Here is a 17,278-nt window from a genome sequence, read left to right as displayed (position 1 = left end):
ACACCAGAGATATATTACCCTGTTTTTACTCTTTACAGTGAGTATTTCGTAGTCATCTTTTACTATCGTATAGCCTGGTACTAATTCATATCTCGCATAGCTTTCAACAAAAAGTGCAACACCCCTGACTTTTTTGCTGTGCCGGTTAACAAAAAAAGCTGGGATAACGTTGTAAAGTCAGCATAGTACAGTTACTGTAGTACCATGTTTGCGATATCATGATCACTATAAACTTAAAAGTAAATTGCGCCAAAAATGTATGATATCGTCACTCCTGTTGCACGCTGAGCGCGCATAAAAATAAAAAAACAGCCGTGGCCGATGCATCCTGCTTAGCAATGAGATGCGGGAGAGCCAGCTCTTGATAAGCCACATTGACGATGGTGAGCAGCCAAAGTTGCGGCGTGCACAAATTCTCGCTGCTCCCTCACTTTACACCTGTGCCTGCCCCGACATTATTTTCTCGACGTCACTCTCGTTTCTTATGAGGAGACCCGGCGTGTCTTCAGTTCGTCTTGCAAAAATTTTGCTGTTAAACGACCACACCGATTTCCAGTAATGCGCGTGTTTACTTTCCACGGCCATCGCGAGAAGCTTCTTCAGGGCAGGGCAAAGGCGTTCATTCACATATACCGAAGAAGAGCCTTCCAACCCAAGATCTGTATTTGTCAGACGCATTTTTCTGGCTTTGTGGAAAACGCTTTTCCGCTTCGCGCAACTCTTGAACTGGACGAATATATTCGTCCGATCACTACTGCAAGTAGGTACTCGATGGCACGTTTCAATGTCCGATACCGCGATTGGTTCATTGATCGTAGAGCCAAGTTTGCAAATTACGTCACTCAAGCACTCATTCTCGGTCTTCACTACACCCTGAATCTCTAGGTTGGTCTTACGTGAGTATTGCTCAGTTTGCACGAGTCGGTTTTCTTAGCTATGACCAGTGCTTTCTAAAAAGGAACACTTAGCGTGCAGAGCCGCGTTTTCACTCTCGAGTTTAGCATGCTTTCACATTCACAGCTTATTCGGAATGCTTAGGTGTCCTCGGTTTTTTTTTTGTCAATTCCCTTTTCTTTTAAAGAGTAGGCAGGATTTGCGCCCTTTTTGGTTGTAAGTACTAGCCTGCTCCCTCCCTATTTCCCGCTTTCTACATGGTATGTGTGTTTTCATATCGGATAATAATATTTTACTTATGCCTGCGATAGTTTAGCCCCCCTCTCTTCCATGTTTCGCCCCCCCCCCCCCAATACCACTATTAATTCGCTCGACAGCTGACTAGCTTAAGTTCCCATCAGCTATGAGCATCCCGCTCAATGAAGGTCGTCATTCTCTCCAGTTCTGGTGGGGTGTATATCTTTGCATTCCGTTGCTTAGTCCTGAGTGGTCAGCAAAATATTTATGCTGCAAAAATATCCACCTGTACCAAATATTTACGCGAATATATATTCTTGAGCTGAAGAAGGAAGCTAGGGCCTCGAAAACAAGGCCCTGGCATTTCTATTATCTTCATAATTTTCTTTCGTGATTTCTTGCTTGCATAACGCAGGTAGAGACACAATAAAGCTTGTTGCACCTGTCGACAACAAACTGAAATGCCCAGCAGCCACCCTTTAGCCACTGCAGTTACATGTTCACTTGAAACGGATACGGTATGCCAATGTGGTGTTCTGCCTTGTACCTAACAATCGACACTCCCAGCGCTCTCACAGTCGGGCTACGACGAGCAGCTGCGGTTATATGAACACGGATGCCCAATTGACAGTGTTCGATCTTCGTGGCCGGCAGGCTGAGTATAAATACACACTTTTGTTCCATCACGTTTGCAGCTGGCCTTCCTGACGAGCCTGTTCCGCAAAAAACGGGATCTGTCGGCCCCAGCAACGAAGCCGCGCACGGTGACTCTTCGCCATGACGAAGCCGACGCGCACATCGAACAGCTCTTCGAGGTTCTCGAGGCTAACGACCCCAGTGACTGCTTTAAACGCGCCATCTGCCAGCTCGAAGCGGCGAAGCACCAGCGGACCCTAAGTGACCTCGAGCAATTCTTCGTTGGACTGTTCGGGTGAGGAACCTCATAATCTATGAACTACTGGTGCGAAATGAACGCGCAATAACCACAGAAGGAAGACGACAGAGAAAACAGAATTACTCGCAACTAACTGCATTATCAGAAAAGCTCCACATTATGTAGTGGTTAAGCACATACGCAAATCAGGTCACTTGAAACGCTCATGGAACTGTACTAAATAAGGGGATTGCCAGAAACTGGCTAATCTAGTAACGATTGAAAACGTAGAACCACAGACGTGTCGCAGATACACAACTCGCTTTCCTTTTTAACCCATTAGGGACCGGTTTATTTTTTTTCTTGCTATCTTGCAATAAATCTAATATATTAGCTTACCTTTATACTCATAATTCACATGCAAGAATTTATTAATCTCGCCTAATTAGTTTTTGAAATATAGCCCGTGACCATATGGTCACACTGGGCCCTTACGCTACAGCAAAATACGCAAAGTTAAAAACATTTATTTCAAGTCATGAAACATCACAAAAACATACATAGCGAATAGTCGAGCACTTATTTAGTGTGATATGGTTTAAATCATGGAATACACATGCCGACGTCATACTTTGTGCATTGTGTGTGCACCGCCCTGTTGCAATTATCTCATGCACACCTCCACCTCTTGCCATTAGGTATTGTTGCAACAAAGTGGGCCGCTTGGTCATACCGCGTACCATTCAGGACATCACCAGTCTTTGGGATTCTGCGTTCACCAGGTCCTCTAGGCTTATTGTCCCATTGCATCAGGTAGCTTTGTGCAATTCGCCCGCGGAATTTAACCTGCGTGACGTTGAACCCTGTGCTACGAATTAGCGCCCAAGCGTTGCTGATAGATACATTACAAAGTCAAGTGAAAATCTGCCACCAACACTTTTTGCCACGGATTGCTGTCCTATAGGCGCCTACATTTGCATCCATCTGGTCCGTACCTCCTATAAAACTTGTACTGAGCAACAGTGTTTGGACGGGCCACCTTGATTCGCTTCTTCTCAACACGAGAGTACCTGTCTGCAGATGACATTGGCTCTACGCCGTGAATGGTGCTACAGTTTCTATAGAATACAGATAGTTACTACAGAATCGTCCATCCAGCGGACAGCAATTATCCCACTGTCGCTCAGCACGGGATCTTCGTGCCCGCGAGGTTGGCACTTGACGAATTCTGGTCAAGCGATAGGGCACTCTTTGGGAACACGTTTCTTCTTCACTGTGCCCGTGCCTTCGTAGCCCTGTGCCTTGAGATGCCTGAGTAGCTTCATGCTTGTGAATAAATTATCAAAATAGAAAAGGAAAGGAAGGTCATGCGTCTCTGCTGCGGGTTCTTCCACCATTTGAAGAAGTGGCGCCGCTGCTCTTCCGAAGTCCTTTTCATATTTTTCAGATGTTCTGGGATCTCCCCTGCTTGCCTTGATACACTTTGAAGTTTGCAAGGTATCTGTTCTTGGCATTTAGGCACCATACTTTTTACCCGAAGCGGATAGGCTTTCCGCATTTCAGCGCCGGCTCATAGCTGCCACCTGCTTAGATTGTCAATCAGCCCACCTGAGTCTTCTTCGACCGAGTCTTAATCCGAATAGGTGCTAGCCTCTGGCGGCTCGATATAAATCACTGACACAACGTCATCTTCCTCTACGACCATCTTCGCTATTTTTTCCAACATCAACCTATTCAGACGATAAAATAAAAATAACCACTGCGATTACGAGGCAGCAGACGAGCGAGATATGAGAATCCAGTTTTAAAAAAAAATTCGGTAGCCTAAAGGCCCAGCGTGACCATATGGCAACGCGTAAGATAACGCGTTCGTTCATGCATAAATCAATCATTAATGTTTCACAAATGCTCATGGAAGGTCACATATTCAAAGGGCAATACGGAGGTAAGGATATCTGACTGCTTCTTAAAAAATTTGTGAAAAAAAAAACACTTAGTCCTTGGAGCGATGCATGGCAACGCTACTCGCAGAGCAAGGCTTATTCCCGCCTTTGCGAGGGGCTCCCACAAAACGACTGACAGCTGCTGCCACTTGGTATCCATAAAGGGAACTCTGATCTGTCAAATGGCACGTCAAAGGCAATTTTGGTGCCGCTTTGTTAATCCTAACTAATTGAAATCTGCTGTGAAGACTAACGTGACCATATGGTCACGCTGGTCTTTAATGGGTTAATGTAAGAGGTTTCCACTATCGCACTTGCCAGGCCATCCGTTCTCTTAGCGAGAATGCGAACCTCTCACACGTGCCGGAATCACAGTGCACGAGCAAATGTGCTAAAAGTTTGTGTTTTTACGCAAAAGCTCGCGTTCTATAACTTTGCGTTTATGCATCGACCTGTTTGGCTGATATAAACCCTGCCGGCCGTTAAGCGGGGTGTAATGCACCACGCCAACCAAGCTGGCGACATACGGCCTAGCATACCTTTTGCCGCACGGGGAGGGCCTCGGAGCTTTGGGAATGCGTGGGCCCAGGCCAGTCAAGTTGCGCGGCACCTAGAAAAACTTAGAATCCTTGTACCTGATAGCCATGCTCTTAAGCTTGTGCCCTACATTATGCACGTAAGGCACAACCATTAGTTTTCACAATTTCTGAAACCCTTCTGCTAGAAAAGCACATGAAGGAGCAACCCTTGTTTCAATACCTTTATCGCGGACCGACGCAGCCCAACACTTAGGCAAGCTAGCGCACTCTTTGACATTGGAGAAGTGGCACACATCTGAATTCACTCACCATCGCTTGCATTCCCTCGATCCCTCTATGCAACTGCGGCTGTTACCAGGTCTTCCGCGAAATGAGGAAACAGTGCTGTGCCGCTTACGTTTGGGAGTCGCATTCACAAATGCTTATGCATTTCTGATTGGAATGGCTGATAGCGCCGAGTGCAATGCCTGCGGTGTCGAGGAAACCATAGAACACCTACTGTGCTACTGCCCATCTTATGAAAACGAAAGGCAAGACCTCTGCACAGCTCTCAATCAGCTGGATGGGAAGCCGTTCACCTTGAAGAAGATCTTGGGACCTTGGCCTCGCATATCGCAGCTACAAAAGGCCACAAAAGCGCTGCTGCGGTATTTGAAAGCGACCGGATTGAGTGAGCGCCTGTGATTCGGACTGAGTGACCGACTGATATCTCCAGTGGACTTTCTCTTCTTTTCATCTTTCCGTCCCCCTTTCCCTTTCCCCAGTGTAGGGTAGCCAACCGGGCTCAGTCCTGGTTAACCTCCCTACCTTCCTTTTATCATTTTCTCTCTCTCTCTCTCTGAAACCCTGCTTTAAAAAGTGAAGAACACAAGGAAAAGCAGGCAGCCGATAGACGTTGTTTATATCACCCGCTTATAACGTTCCTTTAAGCTTTTGATAACGTACTTAACAAGTAACTGTCCGAAAATAAAAGTGTAATGATTGCGACAAATCGTACATGTAAACCTGCTGGAACTTAATTCTAGATTTATGCAGCCTACACTGACTGCTACAGTGGCTTCGGCCTCGAATCCCTGATCGCATCGCCTACAAGATGCGTTGGTAAGTGCTGTCGTTCACTAAGTGATCGGGCTTTAACAAACCTATAGGCTCTCATTTTGGGGCGTTCTTAACACTGACCTCACTGAGCACTTTCCGATTCTTGCAGTCTTCAAATGTCATTTAGCAACATTGTCACCCATTACTTCACAAGAGTATTTGACACAGATACATTAATTTCTACCATTAGCTCGACTGACTGGTTAGATCTCCATTCTATCGGATACCCAAAGTCTCTTACTCTCCTCTTCAATTCATTTACTAAAGCAGTCAGTACTTGCTCTAGAACTATGCCACGTAAAAGTGGGTTTAAACGCTCCAAAAATCCTTTTATGATAGAAGGTGTGCTATAGAGCTTCCGGGAAAAAAAAGCTTTTATAGCAAAACTAAAGACACCTGTTCAACAGTTCTCTGCTAAATCGGCTCAAAACATTCTGCAACATTTTTAACCCTACTCCGAGAAGCCGCTTGCCTATGAGACTTATTGCACAATAAAAGCAGCCCTAAAAAGCAATTGCAGTTGCTGAATGACATTAAGAAGAATTATGTGGTTTTACGTTCCAAACCACTTTCTGATTATGAGGCACGCCGTAGTGGAGGACTCCGGAAATTTGAACCACCTGGGGTTCTTTAACGTGCACACAAATCTAAGTACACGGGTGTTTTCGCATTTTGCCCCCATCGAAATGCGGCCGCCGTAGCCGGAATTTCATCCCGCGACCTCGAGCTCAGCAGCCCAACACCATAGCCACTATGAATGAATGACATTTTGAACGTTACGCCGCGTATGTTTATCCCTAAAATTGTACTTTTGTCAGCCTGCTCAGACATCAAATGGTTTTTCTAATCATTTCGCATTACCTAAGAGCAGCGAGCACACAACTTGTAAACCTAAAATAGACCACTTGAGCCACTCAATTTACTTTCATCCTGTCACGCCACAAAAAGTGCTTTCTACTGCGCGTTTTCTTCGTAATACAAGTCCAGGATTAGTTGGTATCTTAGTGCCTTACCTAAAAGTAGTCGCTGATTCCAATTGTGAGTCCCTGATCTTTAAATATGGTACATTGCCGCCAATGTGCTATGGCGTGCCAAAGGTAATCCAGCTTTTATGAAAGGTGATAAAGAAGCCGTATCAATTTACCATCCAATCTCTATTATTTCCTCTCCAATAAAATAACTGAAAAATATTTTTGATCAGATTAAGCAAATATTGGGAAAAAATTCCTAATATGGGATCCTGCTAGTTTGGTTTTCGGTCTGGAATATTTACTAACCTAGCTCTACTTGGTCAAACTAATTTTATTAGGAATTGTTTTAACAGTAATGAATTCGTCAGTTACTTTTTCGTACACCTCACTAAGGCTTTTGATACTACTATTCAGATGACTTTATTTCGTAAACTGTAAGCAGATGGATTAACTGGCCCTGCTCTATTCTTTTTAAGAATATATTTGTCTGACAGGAAACTTATTGCACACGCGTGTGAAACGTTACCTCATTCCAAAAAGCTTAACGAACCAGTACTACAGGGCCCAATAATGGTCTTTTCTTTCTTCAGTGTATAATAATGATATGTCTGACGTCATAGACTTAAGTCATTCATTTTGTACACACCCACGAAGGACCGCGGAGGAAGAGAGGTTGAGGAATGAGCATGTCGATTTATTGGAACAACGGCGACGATGACAATGGTGATGGCTGGTCAGCGACAAAGAAGTTCCTACATACACCCTCTCCGACATGAAGGGTTCTTTTCGTATCCTTGGCAAGGAAACAGTTCGCTTACGTAATATAAAAACGATTGTGAAATTTCAATAGGCTAGATGATGCGAAGGAAACCTCGCACGGGTTGCGTTGTTAACTCGTTCGTGTAATTTCACCTTGTGATTGGTATTTGCCAGGATATTCCCCCCTTCCTTGCTGTCTACGCGAGTGCTCAGTTCTACTTTGTTTCATAGTTTCAATCCTGGTATGCACCTGTAATGATGTTAGACAACATTGCTGAAATTGAGCATCAGGAGCTTGCGCTTAGTATTCTGTAGCCGTTGGTTCATCTTCCTTGACGCAACAGTGTGAACTTCGTCAAGAGATGTGCAGCGTCGGCAAAGCGCTCGGCGAAACGGAGACCTTCTCCTGTCTTGGCACTGCTTTTATCTTGCGCAGATGATGCCCAGTTTCTGATGCATCGTCGTGCTTGCTTTTCTTGATATATGCGCCAGTAGTAGTCTTATGTGCCTGACGTTGGTAGTTTGTGCCACGTAGGTTTTCTTCGGGAGTTATGCAGTTAGTTCTGAGAGCGAGAGACAGAGCAGTGGCCTGGACCCCTTTAAAGTTGACTGCACAGTGATGATGGATCTCCTGTGGTCGGCACCTGTACTGACTGGAATTCCTGTCGCTTCCGTTAATGCGCGCCCTTTCGATGTCATCAATACACTGTGTATGTGTTCCCCTATCTGGACAGCTCAGTGACTTTTCAGTGAAAATGAGGTCTATGTGGACTTCTGAACTATTCATCAGAGACGTGGTCGAGCCTCGTGTCGCTATATGAACCGTTCGCATCTCCTGCAAGCTGTGCGAATCCTCTCCCGGAACTCCTGTGGCTGAAAGAGTTACGTCTTGTTCATCGTTGTGCTTTCGACGCGTCTCTGAAGTCAAATATGGCGACATCAGTTGATAGCCGTCTTCGGCTCTGTCATCCGCCTCACTAACTACGTTACTACAGATTTTAGACACGACGATTTTGTTTCAGCTGGAACTTCTGTCTCATCGAAGATTTAGGTCACTATGGCGTTACTTCTTTTACGTTCTTCAATGCGGTCGTGGATTGTAGCTTCGGTCACACAATCTTTTACCGCTTGTATTTTTTTGCAACGCTTCAACGCACAACAGCAATAGGATATCCATTCCGCTTCCAGAAAACTGTGACACGTATTCACTCTTTACACTGTGTCTCATCGCAATGGCAAATATGATGTTGGACTTCAGCGTAACCAATTTATCACTGCAGTCTACATGAATATTATACTCTTCATATATGTCATCGTGAGAAATCAGTACTTGGATCTTTTCGTCTCGAAAATGAAGGCTCTCCTGAAGCATTTCGACCTCGCAGCTTACGAGTTGAAGTTCAGCCGTTGTCGCCTCACAGAAGGCCTCGTCAATATCATCAAATATGTTGGTTACCGTCCTTCTGATAAGTGCCCTATCTATGGTCAGCTCGGCCTCATTGTAGCAGGCGGTCATTGGCGGATGGATCAGGGCCATTGGTTCCGTTGATTTCGCTGTTCCCAAGTGATTGAGGAAGAAATTTCTACATTACGTTGTCTACACTGATGACACTATATCTATAGCTGATAAGTACATCTCTTCTCTAGTAATCAAACTGAATGTCTCTTGACTCTTAATGAAGTGGTGCAATGACAGCCATCTAATCATTAATCCATCTAAAGTGAAATTTGTAGACTTCCATTCGCCCCAAAAGGCGCTAAGTATTTCTCCATTCTTTATGGTACGTAGTCATTCTATTGCCATTAGTGATTCCGTTTAATTTGGGCATGTTATTCTAGGCAGCCATCTGGAAATTCACATGCGCATCAACCACGTCAAGCGGAAATGCGCTTTTGGTAACGTGTGCTTATCAAGGCACGCCACTACTTTTCTCCCTGTGCTTTCTTTTCACCCTACTTCGCGTTAATTCATTCGTACATTAACTACAGATTAATCGCTTGTCGTAGCACATATCTACGTTATTTGTCTTCAGACCAGTATATACGGTTCACCCTGCTCTAGTTCGCGGGGCCAACTTGAGCAGTACTAAATTTTATGTGTATAAAAGTTGTTCAACTGCAACTTAGCAATAATGTGTTAGGGATTGTTTGATTCCCAACCAACCTTTCTAAACTTTAATGTTGCTCTCTTAGGAATCCCATCTCACTAGGTGCGCTTGCAATTATAATTTTTTGCTGCCATTCATTCGCAGTAACTACGGTCAAGACACAACCTACATTCCCTACCATTACAGTCTGCAACCGGGTTCTTATTCCACTTAAGATACCTATAATACTAAGAAGCCAAGTCCACTTGTCGAAACATTGGCTCCTGCTTTCACCTTGTTCGCGTTTTGCTCATCGTCTTGAATTTCCATCTACCGCCTTCCCCGTGTTTTCCCTGGATGCCTACATTTCTGTGTTTGAAAGCGTCCCTAAAAGATTTTCTGCTAATTTCTCATAATTTGCTGTAATAAATATTTCTATTTTCAAGTAGGTACCGCTATTATTTCAGCATCGTAGCCCCACCACCACTATTTTTCCTCTTTGCACTGTCGACACTGAGTCACATTTTTGTTTCTTTGTTAGTTCTTGTTTGCTCCTCTACGTTTAAAAATTGTATAATTCTTTAGATTTCCATTATTTCGCTTACACTAAATCGCATTAGAGCATTGGTTGTTTAGTCTTCTTTAATAAAATTTGCTTTTCTTGTATATTATATAATATGATGTCATCCACTGCTATGCTCCCTACAATTATGCAATTTTGATGCAGCTTCTACTCGAGGCTCCCATTTTCAGTATTAATACTTTGGGACCCATGTCTGTATACTAGGTGTATGTATTTGAGTTCATTCACACATAAACCATAAACTTCAAAATACCAATAGTTGCGCCTTACGTGCATAATGCTGCGCTCAACCCTCTAGAGCCTGGCAAACTGATACAAGGTACCTTAGTTTTTCTAGGCGCTACGCAAGGTGGCTGGCCTGTGCCCTCGCATTCCCAAAGGTTCGAGGCCCTCCACGTGCGGGAAAAGGCACGCTAGGCCGTATCTCGCCTACTCGGTTGACGTGGTGCATCAAATCCTGCTTTGCGACCGGCAGAGTTTACATTGGCCATACAGGCCCATACCTAAACGAGAAAGTTTTAGAACGCGAGCTTTCCATAAAAACACAAACTTACATTTCAGCACATTTGCTCGTGCATCGTGATTCCTGGACGTGTGAGGCGAGGCGTTTGCATTCTCGCTAAGAGTATGGATGACCTGGCACGGGAGATAAAATGAAAAGCGAGGTGTGTATCTTTGACACGTCTGTACTTCTGCGTGGCGGTGAATACGAGTTTTTTCAATCGTTACTAGATTAGACAGTTTCTGGCTTATCTCCTTATCTAGTGCAATTTCATGAGCGTTTCAAGTGACCTGGCTTGCGTATGTGTGGAGCCCTTATATATTACGCTCTTGTTCTGTGAATTAAGTAGCGAGTGATTTCCTTTTCATTGTCATCTTTCTTCGATGGTTACTGTGCGTCTAGTAGAAGCAGGTTTTCCCGATCTGTCAATTATTATTGATCTTCAAGGTTTTGCGCCTTCTCCTGCGACTCGCCTCTTAGTTGTTGACCAAACGTCAACAATCAAAGTCGCCCGTATTTCAGCAAGGGATCTGAAGAAAATCGTGGATAGTGCGAAAAATAAGTCAACTATAATGACGGTCTTCTTTCGGAACTGCAGCACTTAAAGCGGCACGTGATAAACAAAAGCAAACAATAATCAAGAGAAGGGACTAGAGATTTCGAGCTATTTACCACATAAAACGTATTTGGCACGCTGTTTACTAACTTCATGCGCCTTCGGGGCTAGCCCGCAAGCAGAGACTGCGATGCTTTTCAGAGTTCTGAATAAAAGGAAAAACAGACATCCACCCGTTCGTAGCAATTGCTACAAAGGAAACCCATACGGGCTCCTCGATAGAAAAGCTTCATAGTTGAAGAAAAATTCGTCCTGGTTCGGGACTCGAACCCGGGACCACCGCCTTTCCGGGGCAGCCGCTCTCCCATCTGAGCTAACCAGGCGGCTAGCAGATAGCAGGGCGAAGTCGAATTTGTCGACAACATGAAGCAAAGGCAAGAGCTTGACGAGCCCTTGGCTGACGCCCCGGTTCTGGGGCGTCATTTTCAGAGTTCTCTTTGAACGGAAACAGCTGAAGCAACGCCGCACTAAGGCTGCTATCAGCTGTCTTCGTTAACTGCGACGGGCAATAAATGAGCTCAATGACGACGAACGATTCGCCGCATGATGTCAATTTACCGAGAAAGTGACAGTTTCGGCAGAAGGACAACGTACCGACTGTGATAGCAAAGTCCAACGTAGCACTTGCACTGCTCAGAGGGTCCTTTATCTAACCGCCGATCCGACTAATGAAGACGCCACATGCGCGGATGCGCCAAAATTTCTGGCACCCTCACATGCCGTGTAAGACCTGCAATGACCTGGCACATGCAGAATACGCTGTCCGTAAAGGGCAGCGTCAGTAAAATTACATCACGTTCAGATTTGAGCAATGAATTGTCTTGTACGTTTTACAACTAAAATTTTCAAAATACTAAGATAAAAGGTCCGCGCTGTGAATGAAATGTTTTGGTATTTGTTTGTGGACTGCCTGTGGGGCTAGAATGCGGTTCAGGTCAGTCAGACGCAAGAAGGAAGCACCCAGAGACACAAACAGGCCTTTATACAGACAACAAACTCACTGTGGTTGCTCAGTGGCTATGTTGTTGGGCTGCTGAGCACGAGGTTGCGGGATCGAATCCCGGCCATGGCGGCCGCATTTCGATGGGGGCTAAATGCGAAAACACCCGTGTACATAGATTTAGGTGCACGGTAAACAACCTCAGGTGGTCAAAATTTCCGGAGTCCTCCACTACGGCGTGCTTCATAATCATAAAGTGGTTTTGGCACGTAAAACCCTATAATTAAATTTTTTTACAAACAAGAAGTCACATGTGACTAACACGGACGATGCTTAACAATAAACATAGGCTTGTTTTATTTAACCGTCTGTCACACTGAGGCCCTCACAGTTCGGCTTATGAGCTCGGGTGTCGTGGCGATGGCTTGGCGGGCTTGGCCTCCGGCGGTGGTGGTCATCGTAACGTTGTCGACTTGCAACGCACCAATAGTCAGGACCTTGCCCGGGCTTGGGAGGGCAGCTCCGACGTGTAGCGTGGTTAAAGCTGGACAGCAGCAGCCAGGCTCAGGTTCAGGGGACGCGGCGCCAAGCCCAGGTTCTGGGGCGTTAGTTCTGGAATGTGGCCCGAGCTGCGCAACACAGCAGCGGTAGTGAGAGCCGGTATGAGGCGCCATTTTGCGTCGTTCTGTCAGCTGTTCCGCTCCGTCGCTTGAGCTGCTGTGTCGCGGAAGGCGCACCAACCACGCGCGCTCGCGCGCTTTTCGGCCCTGCACACCAAACGCAAATACCGAAAGTCCGCGCATTTCACTTCTCTGCCCCACACACTGAGCACAAGCATCTAGGTGCCCTGCTCATACCATACTGTCATTCTCAAAATTTAAGAACTAACTAATGCAGCACAATGCAGCACTCAGCTCTTTACATATCTAACGTATTTTCCACTGGCAGTTTCTTTGTGGAAGTGCATTTTTGGGGTTTTGCAACAATCTGGCCTAACCCTTTTGTAATGTTTGAGCACCACATGTATTAAACAGAAACTCAGATAAGCGTATTTATATTTATTAAAATAAATAAATGATATTTAACGAATAAAACTATTGGTATGCACAAAGAGGCAAGCGAAATACTAATAGATTTGTATTTATAGGCACATAAGCCATGCACTAAGTTTAGAATCCTAATGTAGCGACGCGACTACCGCTTCCAAAGCAGGCGAATAAGATGGGCTCACTTGCAGGTAGTGCGAGAAAAGAACAAGCTAGCGCACTCCACCGGAGCGGCCACGGTGTCGGCCGCTCCCGGGATCACGCTGCACCGTGGATGGTCGGCCTGAATGAACAGTGACCAAGGCGGCTCCTCTTTCGCGCCGCTTTCACCGCAGTACCTAGTTGTTAAGGCAACATATTTGAATAAAGGTAGAGGAGGAAAGTAAGATAGACGGCCAAGGATGTTAAGTAGAAAACAGCGCGAAAACGACCGGCCTGCAGCAAGAGGCACGCCACGCAGCTTTCGCCTTGCATTTTTTTAAGTTTATCCAGCAAGAAACGGTCAGATTTATCTTAAAAGAACTTCCTGTTGGGCTAGTTTGTAGCTGTTCATTATAAAATATAAAGTTGCCAAATAAACGGACACAACGCGGTGCCCTATCCCGTTCTCTTCTCTTGTGTGTCCGTTTATTTGGCGTCCTTAGATATTATAATGGTCAGATTTTTTTTCACGGTTATCGGCGCGCTGGATTCCTCGATAGAATTGTTATGTGGTTCAAGATTACCTACACTCCAAAGTAGAGGAAAACTGCCTCACTGTAGTTTTTACGTGCGTTAGCGCACAATTACTTTAATATATACATCATAGATACGTTGAAACGAAGTAAACAACACACACACGTCACGCTCATGATCTCACACTTCATGAACGTTCGTGCAGCAACACATTATTCTTTTTTCCGAGGTGCATGCCAGAATGAAATGGTGTCGACCGGCTAATAGCAAAAGAACATAGAATAGGTGACTTTCTACAGCTAGTGCAAAGAAGAGTTTAGTTTGTACTTACTGATGAGCTTGTAAGCATAAGGGATCTATTTTTCCTATCTTGGTATATGATTATGTTCCTAATGGCATGCTTCACATTCTTGTATTTCTGCTTACTGTTGTATTTATATCCTAACTTAGAAAGTTGCTTATGCCTATATTATGCGAACTATACTACGCTTACACTAGTACTATGCATAGCGCATGCCTTCTCTTCCTTTTGTTTTGTTTGCATTTCGGCCAAGTGGTTTCTCCCTGCTGCCTATTATAGTTCTTTATGGGTATGCTGTGTTGAAAACCGTCCTCCTGTAATCACCCTGTCAAATGGTTGACAGTATGAAGAAATAAAATAAAGAAATAAAAAAGAACGTAAGGAAAGGTAGGAGCAACTTTAGTGGTTGAATAATGTAACCATATAACCTGCTAATACGGTATGGACAAGCACACGCATACGTAAATAGAAGCACAGACCCACGGAGGTGCCGACGCTGACGGTGACGACCACGGTGAAAAAGGGCTCGGAGTGTCCGTACATTTTCTAAGGCAATAACACACTAAGGAAAGACAATTTTTCGTAAGTGTACTTACAATTTCTACAAGACCAGTCAGCATTAATTATACATTTCGATTGGCTTGCAGGCAACGGCCCCACCTTCCCGACCCATCGAGGTCCAGGCTTTCCAGCTTCCCATTCCAGTACGCCGCATTCATCGGGCACGCATCGCGCAGTGCCCGAACGTGTAGCGAGACTTACGGCCGCTGTCGTTTGAGACCAGGAGAGTTGATCGAGATGTACGCCGCTAGGGGGCAACCGAAACTTAGTGTCCAAGGTTCCAGTGCTGCGCTGTCGATCCTGCCGGCTAGCGCTCCTCTTGGCACAGCAACCAGCGCGCCAAGCATTCTGGGAGCCAGGGACAGCGCGAAGAAAAACGCAGTGAATGTTGCCATGGCGTCACCGTACCATGGCTTCAACAAAGGATCATCGGGATATGACATGCTCAAGAATATGCTCAAGGATGTTCTGATGGGCCGGAAATCCTTCAAGCGGCCGACCTCAGCTCAAGACGACGAGAGTAGGGCACTAATCACAATTCAGTTCTCTGGTCGGTAAATAGCCATGGCTAGACATTTCGAACGCACACGTGGATGTGGTGGTGTTTAAATGCAGAAAAGTTCATGGAGTGCAAACTTCATTGTGGAGCTCGAAAAGGTCATGTACCTTTTGATAAGGTAGACATCTCATCGGTGCTAGAGTTCCAATACCTCAATCTAGTTATCTCGTAGTTCCTCTAAATCCTAATTACGAGCGTGTACTGCTTGTTCTATACTCCGTGATTGTGCGCAGTTATTTCACAGAATGACTGAGGGGGAAAATAAGTGATGCATTGGTCGCGGTACTTTTACTTGAACAGCAATTACAGGACGTTACAGGACTACCTGAGCCATACCCGCCGCCATGCTATCCCTGGTTGGACGACGCTTTCACGGCCAATCACGTTGAGTGGTTGAGGTGGCAGGAACGGCAGGCAGGTACTACGATCAGTATATGACCCCGACAGCATGAGCAAGAAGCTTAGGCGCTGGTGAATCGGCGAGCGCAGTGTTCCAGCGAGCCGGATGTGCGAGCTGACGTGTTCTACGGACTATCGTGGGCACGGCTCCGTGAAGAAGCGACATGAACTTTATCAAGGAACATTCGCTTTCGGACGAGCACGCGTGCTGCCCGCCGGCGGCGTTCTGGCCAAGAGTGGTAGCGTGGTGTTCTAGTAAACTTAGTTTACGTTTGTCTTTGGGTGGGCGACGGCCCGCATGTTTAGTCAGTGCCTTTGTGGGAGTTGGAGAGCAAAATTTTTAGGGAATGCACTGCATCAGGACGGTGGTCAGGGTTTATGGATAGAAATGGCCTTCCGCGAAAAACCGAAGGATAATAATAGTAGTACACGAAGGAAAAACCCACCAACAAATCAAGTTTCTTTCAACATAGTAGCTTCTTTCTTACGGCAAATTAGGATAATAAATATATTGTAAATGTGGAATCGTAAACTGCGTGCTGTCAGAATGGTTTAACGAACGTTACGATACGCAGAATGGCGCTTTTCGTTACACGGAGTTAACGCTTCAACGAAGAGACGAGTTTTTCAAGCCAGCAGCTCCTTTCCCTAGAACCTTTTACCAGCTCGCTATGCCCCACTTGAAGTGCTCAGGGAGAATAATCAGCTGCGAAGTAAGGTAAGTCGAACTGCTGAAAAAAGGCTGCCCATGAGTTTACCTCAAAGGATGTTCCTTGTGAGATCGTTGCGTCTGTTTCTGCTTGATTGTAACCTAAGAATGCAGGCTAAACCGGACGCTTGACCTTCAACACTTATGCAGTGATTTTCGTGCATTAGAACTTCAACATTGTTCATATGAAGTCCAAATGCATGCAAGTTCTGAATGAAGGGCACGAACAAAAATTCTGAAGTTGCAGAGCACCTAATTATATCAAGAAGCCTGAGCGCACGCGCCAGTGAGATATGTAAAGTGATATACAATATTTGATAAAAATCTGCCTCATTGAGCGTAAAACATTATTCTCAAGTGTCTCACTTTTATGCAGTTTTCTAAGCAGTTAATCGTGCACACTCGACGCACTATTTTACCATACGTTGGCTGAAGGAGCGCATCCCACCGTTCAATTCAAAGCTACATATCTGTTGTGGCTACTCACAAGGACATATATAGCGTACAATATGGGAATCTGAAGCACGCGGGTAAGGTTTTCGCCTCTCACTCCATTTATTTGGTGAGCACGAGATTACAGGTGCGGCGCTAGTTGGAGACGATGTGTTCCTTGCCATGCTTTTTTTTAATGGGTTCCTCTCAAGTGCTGTCACGTGCAGTATTTATGATTGGGGAAACCATTTCCCTTTTAAGGAAATAGCGCAAAAGACGGAACAAGGGGACTGGCAAAGATGCAGAGCATTGCCACTCGCGTTGTGCCATCTTGTGCGCTGTTTCGTTCAAAGGTATATCCTTACCAATAATATCAGGTTTAGACCATAGTGCAGAGCACTAGGTCACGACGATAGTGACACGTGGTTCGGAAGCTACGTGGAAGAGGATGATTTCTGCCCGGCGCTTTGGCTGACTTGCTTGTCGATAGATGATTTGGATAGCAAGTACGGCTTGATAACTTTTCCATTTATTTTGCTGCAGAGTAATTGCA

The 17,278-nt window shown here is 45.2% G+C and overlaps 1 protein-coding gene across 2 annotated transcripts; it reads left to right on the top strand.

Moving 5' to 3' along the window:
* Window positions 1-354: 354 nt before the first annotated feature.
* Window positions 355-16,321, top strand: LOC139060416 (uncharacterized). 2 transcript variants are annotated; one of them, XM_070539537.1, is made up of 3 exons: window positions 355-383; window positions 1,827-2,062; window positions 14,713-16,320. In XM_070539537.1, the coding sequence occupies exons 1-3, from the start codon at window positions 381-383 to the stop codon at window positions 15,182-15,184; spliced, it is 711 nt and encodes a 236-aa protein (XP_070395638.1). In that variant the 5' UTR covers window positions 355-380; the 3' UTR covers window positions 15,185-16,320. The 2 variants fall into 2 exon arrangements, 1 of the variants encoding a protein (XP_070395638.1); XR_011514795.1 differs by lacking the exons at window positions 355-383; window positions 1,827-2,062 and adding an exon at window positions 10,541-10,650 and having other exon boundaries at window positions 14,713-16,321.
* Window positions 16,322-17,278: the final 957 nt, after the last annotated feature.

The sequence above is a fragment of the Dermacentor albipictus genome, chromosome 5 (assembly GCF_038994185.2).
Source record: "Dermacentor albipictus isolate Rhodes 1998 colony chromosome 5, USDA_Dalb.pri_finalv2, whole genome shotgun sequence".
NCBI classification, from domain to species: Eukaryota; Metazoa; Arthropoda; class Arachnida; order Ixodida; family Ixodidae; genus Dermacentor; species Dermacentor albipictus.
This window is presented reverse-complemented; position numbering and strand designations above follow the sequence as displayed.

Coding starts and splice junctions, on each gene's coding strand:
- LOC139060416 (XM_070539537.1), top strand. Junction 2,063..14,712: donor TTCTTCGTTGGACTGTTCGG/GTGAGGAACCTC, acceptor ATTGGCTTGCAG/GCAACGGCCCCACCTTCCCG.